Source organism: Urocampus carinirostris, chromosome 10, assembly GCF_059441175.1.
Source record: "Urocampus carinirostris isolate Australia breed hairy pipefish chromosome 10, RoL_Ucar_1.0, whole genome shotgun sequence".
In the NCBI taxonomy this organism is placed as follows: domain Eukaryota; kingdom Metazoa; phylum Chordata; class Actinopteri; order Syngnathiformes; family Syngnathidae; genus Urocampus; species Urocampus carinirostris.
Window position 1 is genome coordinate 27,899,385 of NC_142358.1, and position 27,247 is coordinate 27,926,631.

The 27,247-nt window shown below is 41.0% G+C and overlaps 1 protein-coding gene across 1 annotated transcript; it reads right to left on the reverse strand.

Moving 5' to 3' along the window:
* On the reverse strand, positions 1-27,169 carry LOC148358581 (A disintegrin and metalloproteinase with thrombospondin motifs 15-like). Its single transcript, XM_088345310.1, has 8 exons — positions 26,068-27,169; positions 20,415-20,547; positions 18,534-18,701; positions 13,614-13,897; positions 11,721-11,898; positions 11,437-11,612; positions 8,339-8,514; positions 1-6,585 (listed from the first exon to the last, which is right to left on the reverse strand). The coding sequence occupies exons 1-8, from the start codon at positions 26,983-26,985 to the stop codon at positions 5,811-5,813; spliced, it is 2,808 nt and encodes a 935-aa protein (XP_088201436.1). The 5' UTR covers positions 26,986-27,169; the 3' UTR covers positions 1-5,810.
* Between the last annotated feature and the right edge of the window lie 78 nt (positions 27,170-27,247).

The window sequence follows — 27,247 nt, forward strand, 5'->3', positions numbered from 1 at the left end:
TTCACATATAAAGTATATATTTATTCAAGATTCATAGTTATTTTCCACCTCTAGAAAAATGTATACACAGTATACAATTCAAAAGAACAGAAATAATATCTTCAGTAAACAGAGGAAAGAGAAATAATCGTTAATTACCATCGTTTAGAGTCTATGAAATGTCTCCCTGAAACTAAAATGACAACAGCCAAGGCAAAATCGGGCATTTTTAACTTGGAAGACAATTTCTGTGGAATGGAGATTTTTTACAAGAGCTTGAATGTCAGCAACATTTCAACAGTTCGAAAAAATCCGGAATGATGAGCGACATGCATTCTGCAATATGGACTTAAAATATCAAGTCTATTTCATGGGGATGGAGCATGGTACAGGTTCACGTTCTCTTCAAATGGCTTTGCATTTTCTGTATCATAAACATATCGGCCTTTAAAAGCTAACATCAAGATGCCCTTTTTTATATCAACTGTGATGAAAGCGCTGAAGCGGTCATGCAGAACAAATTTGCAGCCAGTAAGCAATCTACCCAAAGCGATGCAGCAAATGTGAACGGAATAATCAATTGTGGAATTATATAACAGTGACATGGCTCAATGTAATAGGTGAACGTGTTTTTCAGGAACTAAAAGTTGTACAAAGCTTGATATAGACAAAGTCCATTGACCACATGGAAATTTGAAATAAAACCAAAAATAATTCATGTAACTGACACAATTTTATAATCGTATACTGATCATTAAAGGTGGACAAGCACCAGGTGTCAGTAACAGTCCTGATACCAGACTTTTTACGAAATTGGCACTCACAATGGTGAGATAAGAGTATCAGCTGCCTTCTGGTATGATTTAACAATCAAAAAGCAATCAGGGATTGCCGAACTTTTTGAAGGCGAGAGCTATTTTTTTATTACTGATTAGTGCGAAGGGTTAGCAGTTTCAGATCCATTTCTAAAATAGCATTCCGTGCTATTACTATGTTATTACCGTGGTATAACTACATCATTACATGGTTGTGAATATTTAAAGTTGGGTTAAAATAAGCATAGTCAATGACTAAACTATTGCTTTTAGAGACACTGATTATGTTTGATTTTCCATGCCAGTTAGAACTACTCAGGTGCCTTTGGGGGAGTCCTGATTTTTACCCATATACTTCCAGCTTCACTAAAATGGATCTTTGTCGTAATTGGCAATCTAGTCCGAATGGATCTTTTACATCTAAAGCAGACAATGGCAGCCTAAATAGAATGAATCTCTGATGTCTGTATTATTCTATGTCAGTGACAAAATAATATCAGTCTATGGCAGCCTAGCTAAACAGGAGCTATGAAACAGTTAGCAGACTATGGCAGCTTTGCTAAAACCAACCCATGAAGTTGAGTTGTTAATGGCAGCCTTGGGAGAATGGATCATTAATTTCTTAAACCGTCTACTGCAGCCTAGTTGAAAAGGATCCATGGCGGAAATAGCACGCTATGACGGCCTAGCTAAAATGGATCTTAAGTAGTTGTCAAAGTGTATCTTTGATTTATCTTTGAAACAATATTGATTTGGATAACAAGCAAAAATGTAATTTTTAAAAAATATTTGTAGGTAAAGAATTTGGTATCTATTTTACAAAACACGAGGCTCACCTAGAGGAAGCTGACATAATTGTCTGCTATCTCGCTGAAACTGATCTCAAATCAAAATACAGCAACATTTTGTGGTCAAATATTACACAATATTCTTCAAAATTAATTATAATAGTAAAGTTAAGGGGAAAATACTTAAACTGAGCAATGACTGTTTAATCAAGAGATGCAGTAGTGATATTGACCGTGTACGAAATATTTTGTTATTTTATTTTAAATTTGATGTATTAAATTTGTACTTTTTTAACACCCCCAAAAAGGGTTGCTGGATAAGTTAGGTCACACACAACACTTTGAGAACCATTGATGTACCGGTAACTTATTCTTTGGCTTGATTAGGTATCCAGTAAATATAAAAAAAGAGGTTGCAGAATTTGACATACCGTATTTTCCGCACTATAAGGCGCACCGGGTTATAGGGCGCACCCCCAAAAAATAGGTTTTGGTCCTATATCTTCCATACATAAGGCGCACCGGATTATAAGGCGCTACAATGGGAACGTCGACAAAACAGTCAGATAGTTCAGTCAAACTTATTACCCCCTTAACATTCCGAAAGCTTGCAAAGAAGCAAATACGTGTCTCAGACATATACGGAAACAGTGTCTGTACGATGTCACTCAAATGCATCGTTCCAAATATCATTCGGAAGGTTAAAGTCTTGGGATTCAAGAAATGCCAACCATTCCTTAGTTTCTATTTTCTTTTTCGCTCGCAACTTTACTGTGCATATGACAATAAACACTTGGAATTGAGTTTAATTTAAAAATAGACACTCCATTCCATCCATTATCTGCACCGCTTATCACAGAAACATCGAGATCAGTCTGAAACAAGATACTGGGAAAATATATAGCTCACCGAAGTCGTCGCGTTCAATAATAATGTGCAACCATGGTCCTCTTATATCCGTGAGTGTAGTAAATACAGGAGAGTAAAATATTTACAAATACAGAATAATAAAACATGTTTTCTCTATGCCGTTGTTCAAGCAAACTTGCTATTCACATTCATCTTTTTGGGCCAATTGCAGGCTTTGTTTTGCCCCTTTAGCCTATGCGAGCCTGTAAATGATAAAAAGGATCCGCCCCCTTTACCTTCGAATAAGTTTAGCCAATAGTGATCGATTCAAATGATGATTGACACATTGGCTGGGAAATGAAACGCCGGCATGTGTATCCTAGCATACACCTCGGACCACATCGCCTACGAGGAAAAATCTAGTCGGCGGCTGCTTGCCTTTGTTGCGAGACCTTGCGACTTAATATTGATCCATATATAAGGCGCACTGTATTATAAGGCGCCTGGACAGCTTTTGAAAAAAATGAAGGCTTTTAGGTGCGCCTTATAGTGCGGAAAATACGGTACATGAAATAGTTAACAGAATTTCACCTTGGCAAAGAATCGAAATTGGACCTTTTCTGTAGACCTGCAGTATAAACCTCGCCTAAGGTTATTATTCAGCAGCCAAAAACATACGTTTGCAATAATACAGTACTGCTTTTCACATTTCCATCTCCGTAGCGAAAATAATGGAAACCCATAATTTCACAGGTAACGCACGTTACGCTTGTGAACAGTTAGCCTGCTATTTACATGAGAGGAATGCTCCCATCGAGTCCAACCTGCCTGTGTTGGTTGAAAAATCGAGGTAAGCAAAACCTTTTTCTAAACAGAAAGTCTGAGGAAGACCCTCCCTGTCGCCTGTACTTTATTTGCTGCAGTCGTGGAGCGTTTGAGTGTACAGTGGTACCTCTGTAAACTGGCACCTCTGTACACGAGAATTTCGGTATAAGGTTTTTTTGCTCTACGTAGGAAAATCCAGTTGATGCGCTGTCCATAGGTTACCACTAAAGACCACCTGAGAACACCCACTGCTTATTGCCAGCTTCAGATTGTTCAGTTTCAGCATGCACACTACATCAGGTAAAAAAAACAAAAAAATGTTCTTTTACATTTTTCGTGTGTACGTTCATCTAAAGTTACCGTAACTTTAATTTAAATGTACAGTAAGTGCTTGTGTATCATCAACAGTCTCTCGATTTCATAACTGTCAACCTCAACCAATTGCTCCCTTTTATTAATGATTTCAAATCCTCCTTATTAAGCAATAATGAACATTACACACACAACGAAGCACCTATTTACTCAAAGTGGGACAGAATAAAAAGAATACCACCACCATATTATATTAATAACAATAAGTTTGATCAAATTACCATGATTTTAGCTAACCTGCATTGGCGCCCTGTAAGCTTAAGATGTGATTTTAAGGTTTTGTTGGTGGTATGAAAAATTGATCATGGATTTGCTCCCTCATATCTTTCAGATTGAATTTCGCCCTATTTTCCGGTCCGGGGCCTTCGCTCTGAAAATGCTGGTCTACTAGTGATCCCAAGAGCCAAGAAGAGATCCGCAGGTTCGAGAGCGTTCTCCATTCGGGCCCCAGTGCTGTGGAATGCTCTTCCCCCTGAGTTCCAATTTGCAACCTCAGTGGAAATGTTTTAATCTAAGCTTAAAACACTCTTCTATTCTATAGCATATGAATAACCTATTTTTATGTTGACAATATCTGTGTATTATTTGTTATTGCAACATCCATTGCAGCCCGGTTATCCTGAAAGAGGGATGACCTCATGTGCGGTCCCTTCTCAAGGTTTCTTCATTTTCCTCATGTTGAGGTTTTTGAGTTTTTCCTTGCCCTCATGTAAGTTTTAGATCAGGGGATGGTGTAATAATCTGTGGTCTGTGCAGCCCTTTGAGATTCTTTGTGATTAAGGGCTATACAAATAAAAATGACTGGACTTGACTACACAATTTGAAAGGATGAAAAATGGGGAATACGTGAGAGTTGAAAGCTGTTTTTTTAACTAAAGCTTCATTTGTAAAAGCATATAGAACATCTTAGAAACCTGGCCTTACATTTCATGCCCCAGGGAGTAAAATTAGTTGACAAATATGGTTGTTTTAAATGTAGATTTAAAGTTTTAAGAAACAAACTCTTAAGAACATTCAAGTCAAGTCAAGTCAAGTCATTTTTATTTGTATAGCCCTTTATCACAATCTCAAAGGGCTTCACAGGTTATTACACAGATTATTTTTTCAGACTATTATTACACCATCCCCTGATCTGGAACCAACATGAGGGCAAGGAAAAACTCAAAAAACCTCAACATGAGGAAAATGAAGAAACCTTCGAATTAAATCCAAATTCAATAAGACTAAACCAACCTCCACACCAGGGGCACATATTCGGGGGCACATATATTACTAGGGGCACAAATACTCATCGTAAACTCACATTTTATTTTGTTAATATGATCTTATTTATTGTGTTCCTGTATTTTTTACTGTTTAATTACTATTTTATAGTGGAAGCTATAGCTCTTGTTGGTGATAGGATTGAGTTGAGAGGTGCTGTAAAAGGATAGTGGGGTGTTTAGACGCATTCTAAGGGATAGGCAGGGCACCTGTATGATGCGGCAGGGGTAAACCAGTGAATGCTGTCAGGCCCTGCTGTTGAACAGAAGAGTGTGTTGTGTCACCCTGACCCGAATGACATGGCCGTTTTCTTGTGTCCCGTTTCATCTGGGGGGACGAAAGCATGACCAACTTGGGTGCCGAGGTGCTTAACTTGTTTGGGTTTTTGGCAATTTGGGTTGGCCGTGGTCAAATTTTTTGTGTTTTCTGCTACTTTTTAACTTTTTTTATTGTCTTTGTTTTTGCGTGTGTTTGTCTTGCTGTTGGTCACCCCTCTTGAGGGATATGACCAGGATAGATTGATAGTTAATGACTATTTGAATGTGTTTTTAGTGACCAGGAAGATGAGTTATAGCATTCACACGTTCACTTATACCTAGTCACCAATGAACCTGCCATGCATGTTTTAGGAATGTGGGAGGAAATCGGTGTGCCTTGAGGAAACCCACGAAGGCAAGGAAGAACATGCAAACTCCGCACCGGTAACTGGATTTGAACACAGGACTTTAGAACTGTCGTGCGGACGTGCTAACTACTCATCCATTGTGCCGCCCTAGGATTGTCCCAATTAGTTTTTGATTATTTCGTATTGGGAAGATGCGCCCACTACGAGCACAATCCTATGAAGAGGTACCACTGTATTTTAACCCAACAAAAAAAACTGATAACCACAATGTGTGGAATTCTCATTGAGCCAAGTTTAGCATACCCTTAGATAGCATATATCCAGTTCCTGAGGCTTCCGTTTCCCAGCACAATGGTCTCTGGGTAGATGGAGACCGTTCTCAGTCATGCATCGCACTGGTCGCCGTTTAAACCCCCTTCCACAGGTTTTGGAGCAGTGAGACCAAACCCCAACGTCCCACATTGGGCACGGATCTCCGCACGCTCTCATGGCAGCCGGCTTGCCAGCAGCATCGCAGCCAAAGGCCGGGGTCCCGTCTGTGTTCTGACACATAACCAGCCTTTTCTGCAGGCCGCGGCCACACGTTACAGTGCACTTGTCCCAGTTCCGGCTCACCCAGTGTTTGATAGGATGCTTTCCTAGGACTTTCTTTTTGGCTTCCACTTTGTTGCCATTTAATAAGACGCTATTGTGCGAGGAGTGGTCCTCTTCTTTGCGCAAGGTCTTTCCTTCTTTAGTCTCTTTGACAAGGTAGTAGGAGTAACGCACCCTGGGAGGGGTCATCTTTCCCACGGAGAGGACTTCCACCGTCAGAGTTTCCTGAAGAGGCCGAGTGGACTGAAGGATCTCCACAGAAGTGGAAGTGCCGCTGTAACGCAACAGGCTTCCCTTCACGATCAGGTCGCGCTCCGCCGCCGACACAACGTAGTTTCCATTCAGCAGGTACTTCCCGTGCTTGTTCTTAACCGCTAGGTAGTTATCGTCATTGAGGATCCCTCGATAGCCCCGCTGGCGAATGTCGATGTTGGATGCGCCCGCGGGAAGTGTCACCACAAAGTTATAGCCGTGGCTGGAAAACAAGAAGGATGTAGAGTTTTAAAGGAGAAACGATTACCTGAATCGACTTCTGGGGGCTTTTGGCTATTTTGCTAACTCTTCACTTAAAACAGTGGTCGGCAAACACACAGGCACACGTGGCACTTAAGTTTTGTAGTAGTACATCACCAAGTTTCATCTGCTGACCACATTTGCTCGAATTGGATTCAATGGGATTCAAACCTGGATTGCGGTGGTGAAAATGCTGAATCCTAACCACTTGGCCACTATGATTGTAGATGACACGGGAAACGGCCATCAATTTTATCTCATCATCTCACTATTTTTACTCACTGTGCCACCTTGTGCAACGTTTTAATGGAGCACTATGGGAAATAGTTCAGCCAAAACAACATTGAAAACTGTGGTACCATGAGTAAAACCTGTGTGGATAAGATAAATCGATTGCCTTTTCCTATGGCATGTAGACCCCTAGTTGTCAAGCGATTACTTGGTGGATAAAGGCTTATTACAATAATAATAATAATATCTACAATTCATGTTATCATTATAAGTACTGATATTTTTGTTTGGCCGGGCCGCAAAAATATAGTCAGTCATAAAAATGGCTGCAACCTTTCACAATAGGTTTCTCAAACTCAATTTACTTTAAGGCCAACTCAAGATAAAAACATTCCACTATTCTCAAGTATCTTTTTTTCCACACAAAAGAAGAGCTAAAGATCAAAACCCTGTATTACAAATTAACAAGAAAATATGCAAATAGGGAACATAGGAAAGACTTGAGATACCAAATACAATATTTGATTCCCTGTCTCTTTCTCTCTCTCTCTCTCTCTTTCTCGCTCTCTCTCTCTCCCTTTCTCTCTGTCTCTGTCTCGCTCGTTTCTCTGCTCTCTTCCTCTTTTTCTGTCCATCTGTCTTTCTCTTTAGGCCTTTCTCTGTCTCTCTTTGTGTATCTGCCTCTCTCTTTCGCTCTCTCTGTCTGTGTCCATTTCGCTTCGTCTAATGCTCCTAATAGGAGCAGCCAGCCTAGTCCACAGACTTTCAAATACCGCATTTAAAGCACACTAAGATGGGAATTTGTGTATGTGAGCTAATGTTTTTTGATTTTTATATCCCGCACATATTGTAAGTGTGGCTGCATTTGTGGGTAAAATGTTTGCAATTTCAAGCCCTGTCTAACTAATTAACACATATCCCCGCTGACATTAAAACATTAAACTTTCATATTAAGGCCAAGTGTCAAGGCCGGAACAAATAGTGGACCCAAATGCGTAACGTTTCACACAATGCTTTATTAAGGGATCGGGGAAGCCAGGGCGGAGTTTGCATGTTCTCCCCGTGCCTTCGTGGGTTTCCTCTGGATTTCTTCCCACATTCCCCAACACATGCATGTCAGGTTAATTGTCTGGTCCAAATTTTCCCTTGGCGTGAATGAGCGAGTGAGTTGTATGTGCCCATCGACTGGCTTGCAACCAGTTCAGAGTGTACCCTGCCCACTGCCCGAAGATGGCTGGAATGGGCCCCCGCGACCCTACTAAGGATAAAAGGTGCAGATAATGGATAGACGGATGGATGTATAAAGGATCTAGTTTAAGTTTCTAGGCGGGTATAAAGGTCTTTTTTTTATTAGGCTAGGTAATTCATGGAGGCACTCTAATAATAATGTTTAGGCTGCCTGGTCACTCCCTATTGTCTTAACGTGTCTTTTGTTAGGAAATGTTTTGTCAACCATGCTGACGAATCACATACAAACCACATACATGGGTTTTGTGAACATTCCCGAAACCTTCTTGCAGCCCTGGTTGTCACCGCCACACACGTTGCACTTGTCAAATTTTTTCTTGGAGTCCAGTTTTCCGTCGCAGCCCGCTTTGATGCATCTTCCCTGAACGCATACAGCCGTGGAGTCCGGCGAACACGGTGTCCCATCCACAACCTGCAGGGTACAAATGTTCAATCGTTAAAAAAATCAGACGCAATAAAAAAGCTTTTCAGAAGACAGGGATGATTAAACAACCTACAAAATTAACTGTAATATTGACTTGATTCATGTTTAGTACAAAATTGTAACAATTCCGCATGGAACTAGTGCAAATACAATTTATGTTTATTACTATTTTTAAAGGTAGGGTTCATAGTTTGAGGGGTGTAAAATAGGTTTAAAATTAAATATGTTCTGTATTAAGTACGCTACAATGCCCAACTGAGTTCAAAGACCCTTTATATAAATCCTTTGTACTGCGCCTATATGCTTTTACCTTACTTTTATCGTGTTCTGATTAGAAGCGCGTTAAGGGGGACGGAGTGATATCCCGAGTTTGGTCGTAGTTTATGTCATGATTACTCATTGCACTCACTTGCACCCGCTCGTTTGGCGCCAGCTGTTGCTTGTTGCCTGATTAATTCCCATTCTATCTGTACTCAGTGCGCCAGTCACTCCCTGTCAGTCCGTCAGCGAACCTCTGCATACGCAAGGCAAGCACTTTGACTCTGGCTCCCGTCTGTCCTGTTTTCACCTGTATACCACTCGTCTGTTCCTGATTTACCGTTTGGCTCTGGCTACGACCAGTTTTTTGACCACCGACCACGTTCTGATCTCCTGCTCCGGGAGATCAACTTCCGTATTTCTATCACGCTCCGATCCCGTGAGCGGCTTGCTTCCCTCGTCCAGCGAGCATCGGATCTCTGACATTTGTTTTCCTCTACATCTCAATAAACTTGTGAGTGAACGCTACGCATCTGGGTCCTCCTCCTGTTCTGGTTCTTACAGTTTAGTTTATTCCAGGATGAAAATGGTGAGAGTAGAAAAGGACTCAAATACAGTCCAAATGACGACCTTAACCCCAAAAGGATGAAAAAGGAAGAGTTTATTTGAGCGCATCAGAAGGAGCTGCAAAGATGATTTTAGCCAAGTAAAATATTTTGAAGTTACATACACCGCCTTTAAAGCCCCAGTGTGTATTATTAGACAACTAGATGGCACTGCATTGACTGGTGCGAACGAGGGCCGTTGCCACAGAGCACAACGCGTCGGGTGGATGCCATACAAACATGGCGGCAACCTAAGTGTGGATTCCGAAGTGTAAAAAAAAACACATTTATTTTTTAAATAAAAAATAACGTTGATGTGATTGTTCATTTACATTCTCCCAGTAATCAAATCTGTGTTTTTTTTAAAGTTAGCAATGCACCTTTAAGTAAATGAACCCTCATAAACCTGATACTACTTTTGATCTGTCTTTTACCAGCTGATTTTTGTCTGATTTTTGTCTAAAATATCTATTTATTTGATCTATTTCACCTTGTTGTTTGCATTTATTTACATTCAATACCATACTCATACTGTGTTTATTATTAATTAAATGCAGTTTTTTGCCCTGATTTTTGTTATCAGCGGTTTCCAATGTGGTGCCCGCGTGTACCAGGTAGCCCCCTGAAAGCACCTAAGAGATTGCAGACAGGTTACAAGTCATTGGAATCTTCTTGTAATTTGTCCTATGCTGTCTCAGTCAGATGCGGACATTATTATTCACACATTTGTTACTTCCCGTCTTGATTACTGCAATGAACTACTCTCCGGTCTTCCGAAGTCCAAAATCAAGAGCCTTCAGCTGGTACAAAATGCTGCAGCGAGGCAAGAAAGTTTGATCACATTACCACGATTTTAGCTAACCTGCATTGGCTCCCTGTTAGCCTAAGATGTGATTTTAAGGTTCTGTTGGTATTATACAAAATCATGCATGGACTTGCTCCCTCATATCTTTCAGATTTAATTTCCCCCTATGTTCCGGTCCGCAGCCTTCGCGCTGAAAACGCTGGTCTACTAGTGATCCCAAGAGCCAAGAAGAGATCCGCAGGATATACCAGTATATGTCACTTTATTGTGTAGTGCAACCAAAATCAGGTGCTAAAAAGGACAGAGAAAAACAAAAACTATGGAGACTTAAAGTGGCCAAAGTCCACCATTTTTTGGGTACCCGTAGCAGCAAGATGGCGGACAATCAAGTCAACTCCTTCTACGTGAGCCTCATGTTTTGTAAAATAAATCCAAATGTTTTTGACCTATGAGTATTTTTAAAAAGGTTTTATGTTTTATGACACTCATTGTTTTTGCATATTATTTAAATCAGTCTACATTATTTTTAAGGAATTACAATTTTTTGGGGGCGGCAGTAGCTCAGGAGGTAGAGCGCTCGTCTTGGGATCAAGGGATCCCAGTTCGAATCCCGGCTCGTCCGTGTTACATGTCGAAGTGTCCTTGGGTAAGACACTGAACCCCTAATACCCCCAATAAGCAGGTTAGCGCCTTACATGGCTGCAAGGCCGCTATTGGGAAATGTGGAGCACATTGTAAAGCGCTTTGGGAAGTCATTGACTTGAAAAGCGCTATATAAATGCAGGTCATTTCATTTCATTTCATTTTTCCCACGAGCAGGCGTTAATGATAGACAATTGTGGAAAAAAAAAGGTATCCACAGTTTAGATAGAGATAGATAGATAGATAAATAGATAGATAGATAGATAGATAGATAGATAGATAGATAGATAGATAGATAGATAGATAGATAGATAGATAGATAGATAGATAGATAGATAGATAGATAGATAGATAGATAGATAGATAGATAGATAGATAGATAGATAGATAGATAGATAGATAGATAGATAGATAGATAGATAGATACTTTATTCATCCCCGAAGGGAAATTCACATTTCCAGCAGCATCCCTGAGCTGAGAACAGTACAATAATAAAGCCAAAAGAATACAATATACAAATACCCAGTGTGACGTGCAAATGCCCACTGTAGCGTGTTATATAGAATAACTAAATAGTGCTACACAGAAGGTTTACAAACCTTTGGTGCAAGGACATAGAAGTAACCAGTCCCGTTGGCGCGACAGATGAGTTTACATTTATCCTTGGGGGAGATTCCAGAATATTTTGGCACCCACGTGACAGACGAGCCTAGTCTGTTGGTGTTCAGGTTGATGCCATTGAACGCCTCACACTGCTCCTCACGGAAACTCTTAACTACAGTGCAAAAAGGAGGAGTTTATGTTGAAAAACCAATCCAAAAATCATGACGCGGAATCCAAGGTCCTGTACAAAATGTTTGAATGTGAAGACAAATATTTGTACCTGCGTCAAGACAATGGTTGAGGTTACAGGAGCGATATTTAATGCGAAGTCCGTAGCAGTATTTGCCTCCGTTTTCAGGGACTGGGTTGTTACAATCTCTCTTGGCCAGCTGGACACCACCACCGCACGTTCTGGAACAATGTCCGAATAGTCCCCACTTGCCCCATCTACCATCTACCTACAAACAAACAAAAATCAAATTACTTGACTTTTTTTTCTGCCAAGTGCTCAAGGTTATGTTTTTTTTTGAGCATTAAAGCATATCCTGGTCTAATTGGGTTATTCTGTTAATCCTATTTTCAGGACAGATGGCATATACTCTCTTCAGCGTTTTTAATGTCCGAATCAAATCTGGCCCAGATGACATCAGTTACTGTTCTGACTGTTTTTTACAACATTTTGACAACACATCTTTTATCGCTTAACACGGCCTGACTGCTGATTCGTCATTCTGACAGTGCCTGTGATGTATTTGAATTTCGCATTGCGTAAAAACTCCAGCTCCGGGGCTATTTGCAGCCTGACAACTATTTTTCTGCCTACAGTGTCCAAAATATGGTGCGTGCATTTGAATGGGTTTTATACACTATGTATCGGGTTTTTTTCATATCCAAAGATGATTTAGCTGTCATCTCAAACTTTACATTTTTAAAACAGCAGACAATGCACCCAGCAAGGGCATCTGATCATAGGGACAGCGATCATAAACCTTCCATATCCAGGCACTGAAGAGCTCCTCTAATGGATTTTTAAACCTTTAGAAAAGGTTGGACTCTTTGTCCAGCCTCTCTAAATGAAATCTCAGGATTGATAACGTGATCAATAACAGTTGCCTGAATTACATCCCAGACCTGAGCCCTTCCAACTTTACCTCCCCCTCCACCTAGAACTTGTACTATTTTCCTCAGACTGCTTGGCCTCTTACTCTCACTCTCATCTGCTTTTAACCTTTTCCATCAATGTGTTGTCAAAGAAAAACACATACGCTGCAACTTTTGACACCTACCGACTAATTGCTAAGTGAAGATTTCTGTGCAGGAGTGTCAAGCAAGGGCTTCAGTGATTTTATACTGATGTAGGTAGTTTCTAATAGTTAGCAACAAATGGTTCCTATTTGGTTACCAGATCGAAAACAATGGAGTTTTGATTGATCGAAAGACACCAGTGTTTACTGCTTTACAAAAAGTGGTGAAAGTTTGTCAGTTTGTTGGGAAAAGTTTAACACATTCGCAGGAGGTGTTTTGTGCTCTGCTGAGACAGCGATGATAAAAACTCAGTACCTCCCGTATTGTTTAAGCAGGTCAAAGCGATAGACAAACACCTGTAAAGTGATTCGTAAGGGAATCAACAGGGCCAATATACAAAGGAAAGGGGGTGGTTGCCACAGGTAAAAGTTCCAGGAGAGCAGATGATGTAGCGGGGCGAATTGGCGGCTGCTAAATCCTTGGTTTTCCTCAACACATTTAATTAAATGCTTACAATTTAGAAATAAAGTTTTTTATTCAGGAAAACCTATTTTTCATTGAAAACTGGCATTATAAAAAGTGACTTGGGTATAAAATAGTTTATAACAATGTAAATTAATCATATTTGCTGAGCAAAACATCAAAAGATCATTTCATTCTTTCTTTCTCTTTCTCTCTTTCTCTTTCTCGCTCTCTTTCTTTTTTGTTCTTTCTCTTTCTCTCTTTCTTTCTCTTTCTCTCTTTGTTTCTCTCTTTGTCTCTTTCTTTCTTTCTTTCCTTGTTTTTCAAAACGGAAGAAAAGTAGTATCCCAGTGTCTCGCTCAATTAATTGAGAAATATTTAAGTTGTGATGTTCAGTATCTAAATAAGAAAGGTCATCAAATTATTAATGACCCGTAGTTGTAAAAACGTAAGCAGTATGTCACACCTTGATATGCATGGTAGTGTTCTTCTCACTGCAGGATCCTTGGTAACACACTCTTCCATTGCCACAACTGGTGCCATCTGCCCAAGGAAAGTGTCTGGTCTGACAAACCAGCTGTCCACGAGCCTTTCCAGTGCACCAAAGTTTGGAACATGGCTGCATATACGGGCAAGGCTTGGAGCCATCCCCGAAAGCCAATTCGCACTGACTGTGAAGACTGTAACTGGAGCCGGGCAGGTTATCCGGAAGAGACAGTTGCCTCTGGGGCTGATCCAGCAAACAGTCTCCTGAAACAACAAAAAACAGCAGGAAAAACAGTCAACATCATTTTTTTGTGTTGATACAAAAAACATGCATCAGTTTCTTTTTTTATCGCTTGTCCTATTTAGGGTCCTGAATAACTGGAAAGTATCCTGGCTGACTTTGGATGAAAAACAGACTAAATGCTGGTGTGAATGCTAGACAATCACATGTCACATATTCTTGTCGAAACAGACGATTCAGACTTAACTTCACAACATAATGGAGTAAGAACTGAGCCCATTCTGGGATTTTTGTTGCAATATAACATGTTGGTTTTATACAACGAATAATTAACTCATTCAATGTCAGAAAATTCGCTTAAATGGGAAGAGCTGGTGGCAGACAATTTTTGCCAATTTTTGGTCTATGGAAATTTCAGTTCTGTAGCTATATAAACATAGGACATCAAAAGAAAGCTTCAAGGCTCATCTTTCATTGGAAAAAAATAATGTTTCTACTTTTTACCAATGTTTAGAAAAACAACAGTTGGACATTTCTAGGTTTTTTGAAAATACTTGTTTACTTTTTGTGAAGGGAATTTCAATGAATGCTTTTAGTGTTGCATTTGTGATACTTCTAATATCTAAGCAATGCTTTTCATAAACACATGAGCACTTTGCTTGCAAAATCAAATTTCATTGCAAGAAAACATAACTTCTGCATAAACGATGCATCAACTTTAAAACAAATGTTCAGCCCCGATCTTTACAGTGACGTGATCACACAATTTCGGTCACCATTGGAATCGTGTTCCAGGGGAGGTGCATGAAACATCATCCCTCCATTCACAAAGAGACTTACTAATGTTTTTTTTAAAGGAAAAACCTCTGTTGAAGCATCCGTCCTTATTCATATGTTGGCTTTACTCACAACACTCTTTCACTACATCTACTCTGGAGCAGCCTACACACTCTCAATCGCTGGATACAGGAAGCAAAACTAAGAAGTGAGGCCCTCCTTGATGTGGAGACAAATATTTGATCAAAACCCCTTCTGACATCCAATAGTGATTTTTCATACTGAAATCATTCCTAGAGGCTCGATATTTACTGATGATCTGCGCCAAACCCTTTATAACACATTTTTACGTTTTGGTACTCAAGGACAATGATTCTGAAAACGTATTCATGCATTATGGCACTGAATGAGTTATGGGTTATGAAGGCTAAACTGCACATATTTACAAAAGAAGTGTGGAGTCAAAGGAGGCAGGTTAGGCTGGAAATATAAAATTAAAAATGTATTAAATGGTTATATTTATTAAGTATTAACAATATTTCTCCATCATCCTTACAATCTTTGTTGTTTTTTGACCAATATTGCAGAATTTTCACATTGTATTATAAATATATTTAACACAATTAGTATATAACATATTACTGTGCTGAGTGTCTGCAGATACAGGGTGAGGCACACATTTATCTTGCCCCATGGCAGAGGGTGATAGTGATACCGAGGATTCTGATTTAATGCACAACTCAGCCCAAAACAATTGAATAAGGGATCTGAAACTTAATAGCGAGTCAAGCCATCCGGTATTATTTTCCTTTATGCATGGACCCTTTCTCATAATGGAGCATTGATGCTTTTATTTAGAAGAGAATAGAATATACCTTTATTGTCATTGTTACAAAATGGGTTAACATATTGTGACAACGAAATTGGGCATGACACTCCAGTTTTACACATTCACAGTGAGGTATGAGCCAAGAAGATAAAGGAACAGAGAAGATAAGGTTATAAAACAAGGGGGATAAGGCTATAGTTATAATTTACATGGTATTTACACAAGAAATGTCGGCATGTGGGATGTTACATACAGTGTTGTCGTGATACCGTTGGTATCGTAAGGGTTGTGCAATATTGCATTTGGTGCAAAGTCATTATAGTGCAAAAAATAGTCAGCATATGCATTGGTGCAAACATAGACAACATAGTGCAGAAAAAAGGAAATGGTCAAACATTGTGCAAGGTGAGCAGTAAACGTAGTGCAGTCGACATGTAAAGGGAGCAGCACATAAATGTATGTATCTTTAAATTAAGGTAAGACAATTCAACGTTTTTTCCCCTCTGTTACAGTTTATATATTGCTTATATTGCTGATAAATACAATTGTGTTTCATTATTTGTACATCTTACTGTGTCTCACCCAAAACGAGCCTCAACGCACAACACTGTTATACACAATTGTATACGCTAGCATAGCTAGCAATGACTCATCACATAAATAACTTCATGACAGCCGACTTGCTAAGCAGCTTTTTGCAAGTGGATGTTATAAATTGTGTTTTATTGTCGTTTACAGAAAACTACTGAGAGGAGTTTATATTTGAACAGAAAATGCTGGTTCTTGCTTGAAGTCAAATGACTAATGAATACAAATATTATTTTAGGTGTGCGATACCTTATTTTCTTAGAGGATAAGATTTGATGTTCTGCAAACCTGACTTGAGTGGGCTATCAGTCCAAAAAATGTCAAATAAGATCACCGGTTACGAACAATTCTCACAAAAGACATTTTGTTGGCAACAAGCCTTTTTGTTGTTCTAATTATAAACATTCTTTTACACTAATTAAAACAGAAAGTTATTTCCCAACACTTCTCAAAAAATACCACCTGAGTGTGTAATAACATTTTGTGTGTTTTTTCATAATGTACATGTTTCCATAGCGGTCGGTGACAAGCGTCTTTTGAGCTCGTTGGCTAATGGCTCCTAGGCGCTTTTTCCAAAATGTTTGATAATGGAAAATGATATGAAGTCTAATATGACAATCATGGCACAAACATTCTTAAAGTTTTCCAATTAATATAGATCTATACATATATATATATATATATATATATATATATATATATATATATATATATATATATATATATATATATATATATATATATATATATATATATATATATATATATATATATATATATATATATATATATATATATACTGCGATTGGCTGGCAACCAGTCCAGGGTGTCCCCTGCCCACTGCCCGATGATTGCTGGGATGGGCTCCAGCATCCCCGCGACCCTACTGAGGATAAGCGGTGCAGCTGATGAGATGAGATGAGAGCTAATAATGATACAGAAAATGATGATGCCAGGTGTAATTTGTGTGGTACAGTGGTCTGCTACTGTGAAATCAGCACAATTTACATAAACACACGAAAAAGCTTACCCTGCCGTGAGCAACGAGCTGCAAACAAAACATGTTACTGTTCCCGAACAGAAATCTGTAAATCCGTTGTCACACAACCAAAGGGTCTTTTTAATGACTTAATTTTCAAAATATTGTGCAATGGATTTTTTTTTTATATCTTATTGACATTGTAATGCAGTATTTGTATTTTCTCCGGGCTTTATATGTTTGTATTACCGTAAATTCCGGACTATGAGCCGCTACTTTTTTCCCAAACTTTCAACCCTGCGGCTTATTCAGTGATGCGGCCAATTTACGTAATTTTTCTAACGGCCGCCAGCGGCGCTCGAGTACAAAAGGTAAGATTTAAACTGCAACTTCTTAGCCTGTGCACAAATTAAATTAGCGTAGACATATCCTCGTCATGCAAATTGCAAAAAGAAAGGCACATGACGCCACTTTCAAGCTAATCGCAGACGTGCAAGCTAAATGCAGTCGAGCAGTCCGATATAGGACTTACCCTGCTAGCGTGATGCTAGCGTGTTTTTGAATAAAGGAGCGTGGGACCACGTCCATATGACAAAGTCTCTTTCCCATATTAAAGGAAGACGATTTGGGATGAAAGTTATAATATTATTATTAAAGCTTTGAAAACTCTCTTGGTGTACCGTCTTTCTTTGTAAATATGGGTAACCATGTATAATATGTATTTGCAACTGTATATTTTTGTAATGTATTTATTTTAGAAACGTATTCTGATATGTTTTGTACGAGCAAATGAGGGGTGGGGCAAACACGGGCTGACGGAAAGTGGAGTAAAGGTGAGACGTGTTTGTGGACGCGGCCGACAATAGTGGATATATATTTTTTCCACCCTTACCTTTGGATTTATACACTTTTTTCCTTGGATTACTTTCAACGGGCACCTGGACTGGCAGGTCTGCATTAAATGTTAAGTACTGGTATCATTTTCCGTTCATTTTGCCGGCTGTGTTCTTTGGACTGTATCGGGTAAGGGTTAATTTCGTGTTTTTATTTCGTTTTTTTCCAATGTGGTCGCATGAGGCTAATATACAGGTGCGGCCGTCTTGTGTATGTACAAAATCGGTTTTCCTCACGAAATGTAGTGGGTGCGGCTTATAATCGGGTACGCTCTAGTCCGGAATATACGGTAGTTCATATGCTAGGTATGTATTTATGTAATGGAAAAATAATCACGTAGATAGCTAGAAGATTGTGCTGTTTGTTGTAATCATAACCCAAAATGAAGGGGGAAGGGTTGTACATTATTCAATGATCATGACGTTTCCAAGCAAAAAGTATCGGTATCAGACCAGTGACCATTGATATTATCCTGTATTTACTCAATTCCCAAATTCCCAGTATTGCCCAACCCAAGTACTCAATACGACCAGCTGATAACCCCCGAAGAGAATTCTTAATCAAGACTCACACATGGGAAAATTCCACTCACCGTGACCTCGATCCAGAAATTCAGTAATGATGGCCGCACTGCAAACTGACCAGGGACGACTCCTGTCGATCTGAATCAGAGTCGGGGACATCATATGGTTGTCGTTTAGTTTCCCAAAGACGTCCTCACATGCCTTCACGTTATCATGGGGCATGTTAAAGACATGACCTAAGAGAACAGTGTGGGAAGGGAAGACGAGAAAAAATAGGATCACATCTTCATATTTTCGTCCTTCAGTTTATTGAGAACAGGATAATCTCTAATTTGACACGGTTTGTGGTTTTATGTTTCGACATTCAACATTGACAAAAAAATAAAGTAAAAATAAAGCCTTTGCCAGACCTCAATTCATTGTGTTTGGAGAAGGAAGAGTGGACTAAAATTGGACTGATTTGAAGCTGATGTCATAGCAGGAAGGAATGTAGTTATGCATGGGAATATAAAACATGGCATCCATCCATGTTCTAAACTAGGTCTAACAGGGGAACTCAATTCCCAAGGAAACAATGTTTTCTCATAAACGAACATGAAAATCCTTCGAAATGAAGAAGACACTGTGAGTTTAGAGTGATTAACTGAAGAAAAAAACACACATTTGGGGAAGTTGTTGAACTATTTATATTCATTGTATGCATAAGAGGAATATAAGTTGATTCGTCTCCAGGGGAATTATTAACTCACTTAAACATGACTTCAGCTAACTTTATAAATGATCCTAAGGAAGCTCAATATATTTGAACCTTGAATCTACTTCATTTTTATGAATAAAACAAAGTGCTACCCGGTTTATACACCTAAAACAAATAAACATCCTTAATTTAGGGTAGAGGTAAAATCGGGCCTCAAAAATTCAGCCCGGCCCGCCCCGGGTCGCCGTCATATAAACCCGAACCCGCCGAAACCCGACGGATTAACTTCATGTGATAACCGAGCCCGAAACAAACCCGAAACTTTAATTTGCCGCCAAAGTAAACACGAACAGTGCTTTTTAGTTGAACTACGCAGTTCGGGCTTTCCTCGGGTGCCTCAAATCAAGTGTGCACTACAAGTGGCGCACCAAAAGTACGGTTCAGCGTCGAAGTTCGCATTTCGGTGACGTGCAGCGAACGAAAGTGAATGTGAACGAAAAGGCACTGAAAAGAAAATCATATTCTGCAGATCACAAGCTGCAAATAGTGAAATATTTGGCCAGAAAGCAGAACAAAAGTTTTTCAAAGCTTGTAAGCTATTGGCGAGAAGCGTAAATGACATCTGACGTGAGGGAGGTGGAAAGAGGAAGCGGCGCATCTTTTACTCCAACACCGAGGATGCAAATTTCTTCGGATTTAATGATTTGGAGTTAAACTGATGTTTTGATAAGCATCTTCTTTATATAAATTATTACTTGAGTAAACGTAAGTACATGCTGGCCCGACTTAATGATTGACATTTTAAGGCCGAGACGGGCCCAAGATCATACCTCTAGTTCAGGGTATATCTCATTGTTGTTGAGCTCAGTAGCTTGTTGTCGATGTTATGCTTTTGACATTTAAAACATCCATCCATTCATTATATGCACCACATATCCTCTGTAGGGTCGCGGGGGTGCCGGAGCCCATTCCAGTTATCTTCGGGCAATGGGCAGGGGACACCCTGAACTGGTTGCCGGCCAATCGCAGGGCTCACAGAGACAGAGAACTCACTTGCTCATTCACACCTAGGGACAATTTGGACCAGCCAATTAACATGACATGGATGTTTTTGGAATGTGGGAGGAAACCTGAGTCCCAGGAGGAAGCCCATGCAAGGACGGGGACAACATGCAAACTCCACACAGGGAGGCTGCGATTGCTGGACTTGAACCCTGAACCTCTGCACCGTGGGGTTGCATCTCCATCTTACCGAGTTCATGAGCTGTTGTGAATGCTGAGGGAAGGCCATCATCTTCAATGACTGAGCAGCTCCTCTTGGGGTCACACATGGTCCCCACATCAGCCATCCCCAGCGTATCGCAAGTTGTGGCCCCACAAAGGTCCTGGTGGGGAAATGTTTCTTATGAAAAACTGATTCCAACTCTTACTCATACTGTTTTGCATATCCGAGCCATGACGATGACGGACACTAATACGAGGCACATGCTCTCTCGGTCTTTGTTGTCAGCTTACTGGATGTTAATGTGTATGATCATACAAGCTTGGATTTTGCTTAAAGGGGCAATAACGCAGTATAAGGAAATGATACATACATTTCGCCGGCCTGCGGCCTCCGGTAGCCATCAGGAATGTGTTTTGTTAATGCTGGTGAAGTCGGTTCGGGCAGTTTTCCTTTCGGTGACGGCATCACAAGCAAATGGTGAACCCAAATTTGTCTTTGATTCATTTGCGGTAAACCGCCGGGTTGGATCGACCTTGTGTTGGATCATTTAAGGAATTAAATGAACTGGCAGAAGCCGGAATGAATTTGTAGCTCATCAGATCCATGGTGAAGCAGTGAATTTAGCTTCTGCGCTTATTTTTCTGTTGCTAGTAGTTTTTTTTTTTCCAACATAAGTGTATAGGTCCAAGGTTGGCAACCCAAAATGTTAAAAACAACTTTGAATCATATCAGTACATGTTAGACCCAGTTATAACAAGAAGTGCCGTTGAAATTTCCACAGCTACTTTATGTTTCTTTTTCCTCAAAGTTTAGGTTTCGGTTTTTCGAACCACACTTTTAATGTAAGAGAGCTTGTTTCATTATTTTCTGTTTCCTTAAGTTTTTTTCACTCATGGATCCAGTATAGTCAGTCATGTTAGTCAAGTCACGTTTATCTTTATAGCCCTTAATCACAAAAAGTCTCAAAGGGCTGTACAGACAATACACATACATCATCAACATGAAATATAGCTAATAACAGAAAGTCCGATTGACAGCTTCCTGATGTCAACGTCATTCATAAACTATATTCATATTCATAAACAGATATTAAGCCTACTACAACCATTGTTCTGAAGCTCCTTTGTGACCGGAATATTCTGTAATAAAAACGTTTTAAAAAACTGTACATCTCACCAGATTTTATTGGGACCAATTTATTGTTTACAACCCAGGATATAAAAGGAATGTAGGGCAGATGAACAAGTAATTCCTCTTTAGTTGCGTCATATTCAAGTTGCAATTTAGACATAGGGTGATAGAAAATAACCATTTGGAACGAATAAGACTGTGCTGGTACCTCAGAGCAACAAACGTTGGTTGCTTTTGTTTTCGGTGAGGCTTAATGACGACATTGTCACGGTCGCCATGACGACCAGTATGCCACGCCCCGAACTCAAGCTGAAGCAGATCAGCTGATTGCTGTTCTGCTTTTTAAGGCTGGATTTTGGGTTTGGCGGGTGCTGGTTTACTACTCATTATTCACAATCCCGGTCTGTTATGCCTTGTCCTGTTTTAGTCTGTTATGCCTTGTCCTGTTGAGTTCGTGCCGGAGGAACTCTGTATTGTTCTGTTTTGCCTCGGAGTATTGGGCGACTTTTATTTTATTAAATAAAACCTATGGATCGTCAACGCATTTGAGTTCCCCCTTCATGCCTCCTGCCTCCGTTCTGGTCCGGTCACCTTCCACGCCACCACGTCCCGTGACAGAATGAACCAGCCAACAAATAGAACTCAGCGAACGATCCCAGCGCGACTTGGGAGAGCTGGAGAGCGCAGTTCGGCAGGCGCCTACTGAGTTGGCCTTCCCTGCCCGTTCGAACCACGGCCCCGCCCGTCGTGGCCCTTGCTGTGCCTCGAATGGGGTCCCGGGAAGAATTGACGCCTGCCTGTTCAACTCTCATGCCTGCCTGCCCGACTCCCGTGCCGATTGCCTGCTATTCCGTCTCCCCTGCGTGCCAGCCCGACTCCGACTCTGCTGCCCGTCGGGCCGACTCCGACTCCGCTGCCCGTCGGGCCGACTCCGACTCCGCTGCCTGCCAGTCCGACTCCGCTCCTCCTGTTTTGTCTGTTCTGATTTTGACTCTCTCATGTCTTGTCTGTTCTGATTTTGACTCTCTCATGTCTTGTCTGTTTTGATTTTGACCCTCTCATGTCTTGTCTGTTTTGATTTTGACCCTCTCATGTCTTGCCTGTTCTGATTCCGCCTGTCCTGTCTGAATCGCCACTCTGAACCCGAACCCCCAGAGTCTGACTCTTCTGAACCCGAACCCCCAGAGTCTGACTCTTCTGAACCCGAACCCCCAGAGTCTGACTCTTCTGAACCCGAACCCCCAGAGTGCGACTCTTCTGCATCGGCCTGACCTGAGTGCGACTCTTCTGCATCGGCCTGACCTGAGTGCGACTCTTCTGCATCGGCCTGACCTGAGTGCGACTCTTCTGCATCGGCCTGACCTGAGTGCGACTCTTCTGCATCGGCCTGACCTGAGTGCGACTCTTCTGCATCGGCCTGACCTGAGTGCGACTCTTCTGCATCGGCCTGACCTGAGTGCGACTCTTCTGCATCGGCCTGACCTGAGTGCGACTCTTCTGCATCGGCCTGTCCTGAGTGCGACTCTTCTGCATCGGCCTGTCCTGAGTGCGACTCTTCTGTAGAGGCCTGTCCTGAGTGCGACTCTTCTGTAGAGGCCTGTCCTGAGTGCGACTCTTCTGTAGAGGCCTGTCCTGAGTGCGACTCTTCTGTAGAGGCCTGTCCTGAGTGCGACTCTTCTGTAGAGGCCTGTCCTGTTTATCTGTCCTGATTTTGCCTGTCATGTTTATCTGTCCTGATTTTGCCTGTCCTGTTTATCTGTCCTGTTCTCGTCGGTTCTGCCTGTCTGTCATCCCCTGTCCAGTTGGCCACCAGACCCCCCCCTGCCGAGCGCCGATTCCGATCCGCCCGACGCAGATGGCGCCTGCCTCTCCCCGTTCCTGCGTGTTCGGAGGAGGGAGCAGGGTTGCCCCAATCGCGATCGTCAACATTCCGGGGCGCGAGGTAGTAATTTTTTCTTTTTTGGGACCTCGGGAGCTGTCCCTTAAGAGGGGGGCTCTGTCACGGTCGCCATGACGACCAGTATGCCACGCCCCGAACTCAAGCTGAAGCAGATCAGCTGATTGCTGTTCTGCTTTTTAAGGCTGGATTTTGGGTTTGGCGGGTGCTGGTTTACTACTCATTATTCACAATCCCGGTCTGTTATGCCTTGTCCTGTTTTAGTCTGTTATGCCTTGTCCTGTTGAGTTCGTGCCGGAGGAACTCTGTATTGTTCTGTTTTGCCTCGGAGTATTGGGCGACTTTTATTTTATTAAATAAAACCTATGGATCGTCAACGCATTTGAGTTCCCCCTTCATGCCTCCGTTCTGGTCCGGTCACCTTCCACGCCACCACGTCCCGTGACAGACATTCATAAATACTCTTACCCTCTGGTCTGGCAGCCAACATTTGGTGTTTTGGGATCTCCAGTGACAAGTTTCGTGGTTATAATATATAATAACTAGTGTCTCAAGGCTATAAAATCAAATACCAATGGGAATATGTGGTTATGAATGCACACATTTGTTAAGATGTTGTATTAACTATATTGAGCGATACTACCTTTCTTTTTTGTGGTCAGAACTGAGTAGGACTTTAGGTCAATAATGACCTGCTAACAACGGTTAGTGGTGTCAATTCCTAACACAACATAAGGGTTAAGTCAATTGTGAGATTTCATATATGTAATTTATGGGTCTTTAGACAAATATCATTTAATGTTTCTCTACAAGGGGCATCGTAGATTGTAGGCGGGAGTCACCTAGCTTCTTCTAGGGGTGGCTAACAGATACAAGAGAATGCTGTCCTCACGCCATGCTAAGTTTATTTAGTTCATTGTTGCTGTTCTCAATCGTTTTCTGGTAAAAGGGCTTTAGAATTTACACTGTTATATTCCATCACTGGTCTGAAGCGATATGTGAACGGCCTTTTTGTTAGGAACAACCTTTGCCTAAACATTGATAACCTACCGCATGAGGACGTCATGATTGTTAGCTAACTGCTCAATCTGCACGAGCGGCAATAACTTTATTGGTGGACTGTTGATAAAACAGTCACGATCAATGAGGATCAAAACACATTGTTATTTACGCAAGTTCTGAGACTTAGCTTGGAAATCACTCAAACTTTCGTATTGAAAATAATATGATAGAAAATGTACTCTGTATGATGGACATAAGAAATTAAGTCCTGTAGATGGACACGAAACTGATTGAAATGAACAAAATAACAGTAATTAAATTAGCATGTTATGAATCAACTAAAATCTGGACCTGACTTTCAATGTTTGATATTCATGTTAATCATGCATAGAGACAGGGATCATACAAATATGAGTTGCATTGCGTAGCGGTTTAGCTTTACTCTACAGCGATCAGAATAAGAAAATGTGTTTTGCCGGATGGTGGTTATGGTTGTTTGATAACCTTTAAATGTCTCTTCTTAACCCCCAAAATCATAAAAAAAATTCTTTTTGGGTTTTTGTGCTTTAAATAAGAAGACAACAAGGTACTGTAGCTTCCATTGTGTTTATTGCACTCGTCATTTTCACTTGTTGGAGACATCTAGAGACACTGTGTTCTGTTTAGCACCTCCTTCTGGTTAAAAAACGTTAATCAAAATAAATACGGATTTTAAAAATAGGCAAAAATACAAAGACTATCATATAAACAATTGTAGGTTAAGAAGTTGTGTTTACTTAACATAGCATTAGGCTCACCTAGAGGAAGCTGAAAGTATTGTCTGCCATCTTGCTTCTACAGGTACCCCCCACCCACCCAAAAAAAAAAAAATTGTGAAAGGCCGGGCAAAAGTATCAAGTTTGGTCACTTCGAGTCTCCGTAGTTTGTGTTCTTCCTTTGTAAGACTCGTTTCAGTTTCACTAAAAAATACAGCGGCATCCAGTGGTCAAATATCACATAGTGTATCTTTAAGCAACAATCCTCTGTAGTTTAAATTATTTTTATCATATTACACAACTATCGTTTCTCCGGCGCCGTCACGAATGGCAGCCACTCCAGCAGCTCCCGTGTTATTTTCGATTGTTCTCAGTTATTTTCGATTGTTCTCAGCTTAGGGATGCTGCTGGAAAAGTGAATTTCCCTTCGGGGATGAATAAAGTATCTATCTATCTATCTATCTATCTATCTATCTATCTATCTATCTAACTAGTTTTAGACATTTAAAGCCACAAGGTGTAATATTTGACCACTAGATGGCACTGTGTTGTCTGGTGTGAGCGAGGGCCAGTGCCTCAGAGCTAAGCATGGCAGAATCCCACTGAACAAACATGGCGGGGACATAATGCAAATTTCTTGACCTATGATTTTATCTTAATAAAAAAAAATAACATTGGTATGTATGGTTGTTCATTTTTGCTTGGTATTCAAATCAATGTTTGTTTTCTGGCTGAATTAAATATATTTTGTACCACTGGAAGGCACTAAATATTACACACTGTCCCTTTAAGTGGCCTCAATATAGAACATTAAACGTCAGGCCAATTTTTGAGGGTAAAAAATGTGAAACAATCACAGATTGCATCAAGCTATCATCCGATGTGTTTTTCTTACCTCTCTGGTGAAGAGAATCGCAGTATCCCAGTACTCAGGATGCTTGTCACTGTATTTATTTAACTTTTTCTGCCAGGAGCAGAAATTGCGCAGAGTTAGGGCAGCGTTGCTGGAAACTTTTGGTCCCCTGTCATCTTCCTTGAGCACCATAAATCCTACAACTACAATGTTAATGGAGTTGAGGATGCTGGGATGCTTATAAATCTTGGCTGCTACTGACATAAGTGTCAGTAGGTAATGTTTCAGCTCATCCCCGTGAAATGAATCCATGGATGGATCTGCAACTACCAGGACCTCCACAAACCTGGGGATGGAGGTGAATCGTTTGGACCTCCCCAAGCTTTCCAAGACAGTTTCAGGCGAATTTGCAAAATCCATTTCGCTCATGTACTTGTATTTTTCCAGGGATACGTTGAAGTTGGAGTCAGGTGCCACTCCACACCTGCTGGTCAAGTTTGCGGCCGATGGTGCGGAGCTTTTCCGTCGCTGGATGATGTGCTTCTCGGATGAGAAGTTCCCATCCTGGGTTCCTCCATCCTCATCCCTCACAAGGCTGATGAAATACTCCACGCCGTTCTCATAGAACCCTCCTTGGAGACCTTTGCACAAGCTTAGCGCTGCAAACGAATCCGGGTTCGAGTTGACGTTACCGGAGTAGAAGCATTTCCGAAGGTCTCCAGTTATCGATGCATCAGCCGGTCCGAGGAAATTAGAATCCGGTTGGAGGTTGAGGTAAAATTCCCTGTTGAATGCGTTGACCCTAAAGGCAACGTGTCTTTCACTGGTGCGGAAATTGTTTCCGTGCGGGGGGTCCACTCTTACCGGTGTGCAAAAGTCAGTTTCCACGCCGTGCGTAAAAGTCACGTAAAGGAACACTTGAATGCAAAAGATCAAAGTGGAGGAAAAACGTGCAGCCATAGCTGATCCAACTTATTTCAAATCACCTTCCCTTGCTGCGTGCAATAGATTTCTATTTGCAAAAGTCCAATTTTCAAGCTTGCTCCTTAGCCATGTATCATCGATCCGTCCGCTGTGGTCATGCACAAAATCTGCAAGCATGCTCACCGATGACCTCTGTCAGCAGAAGAAGTGAGATCGTTGATTGTTCATGCATCTCAGTTTGTGATGTAGACCGCAGATACTTGTAAGTCTCCAAATATTATTGTTGCTGTGCAGCATG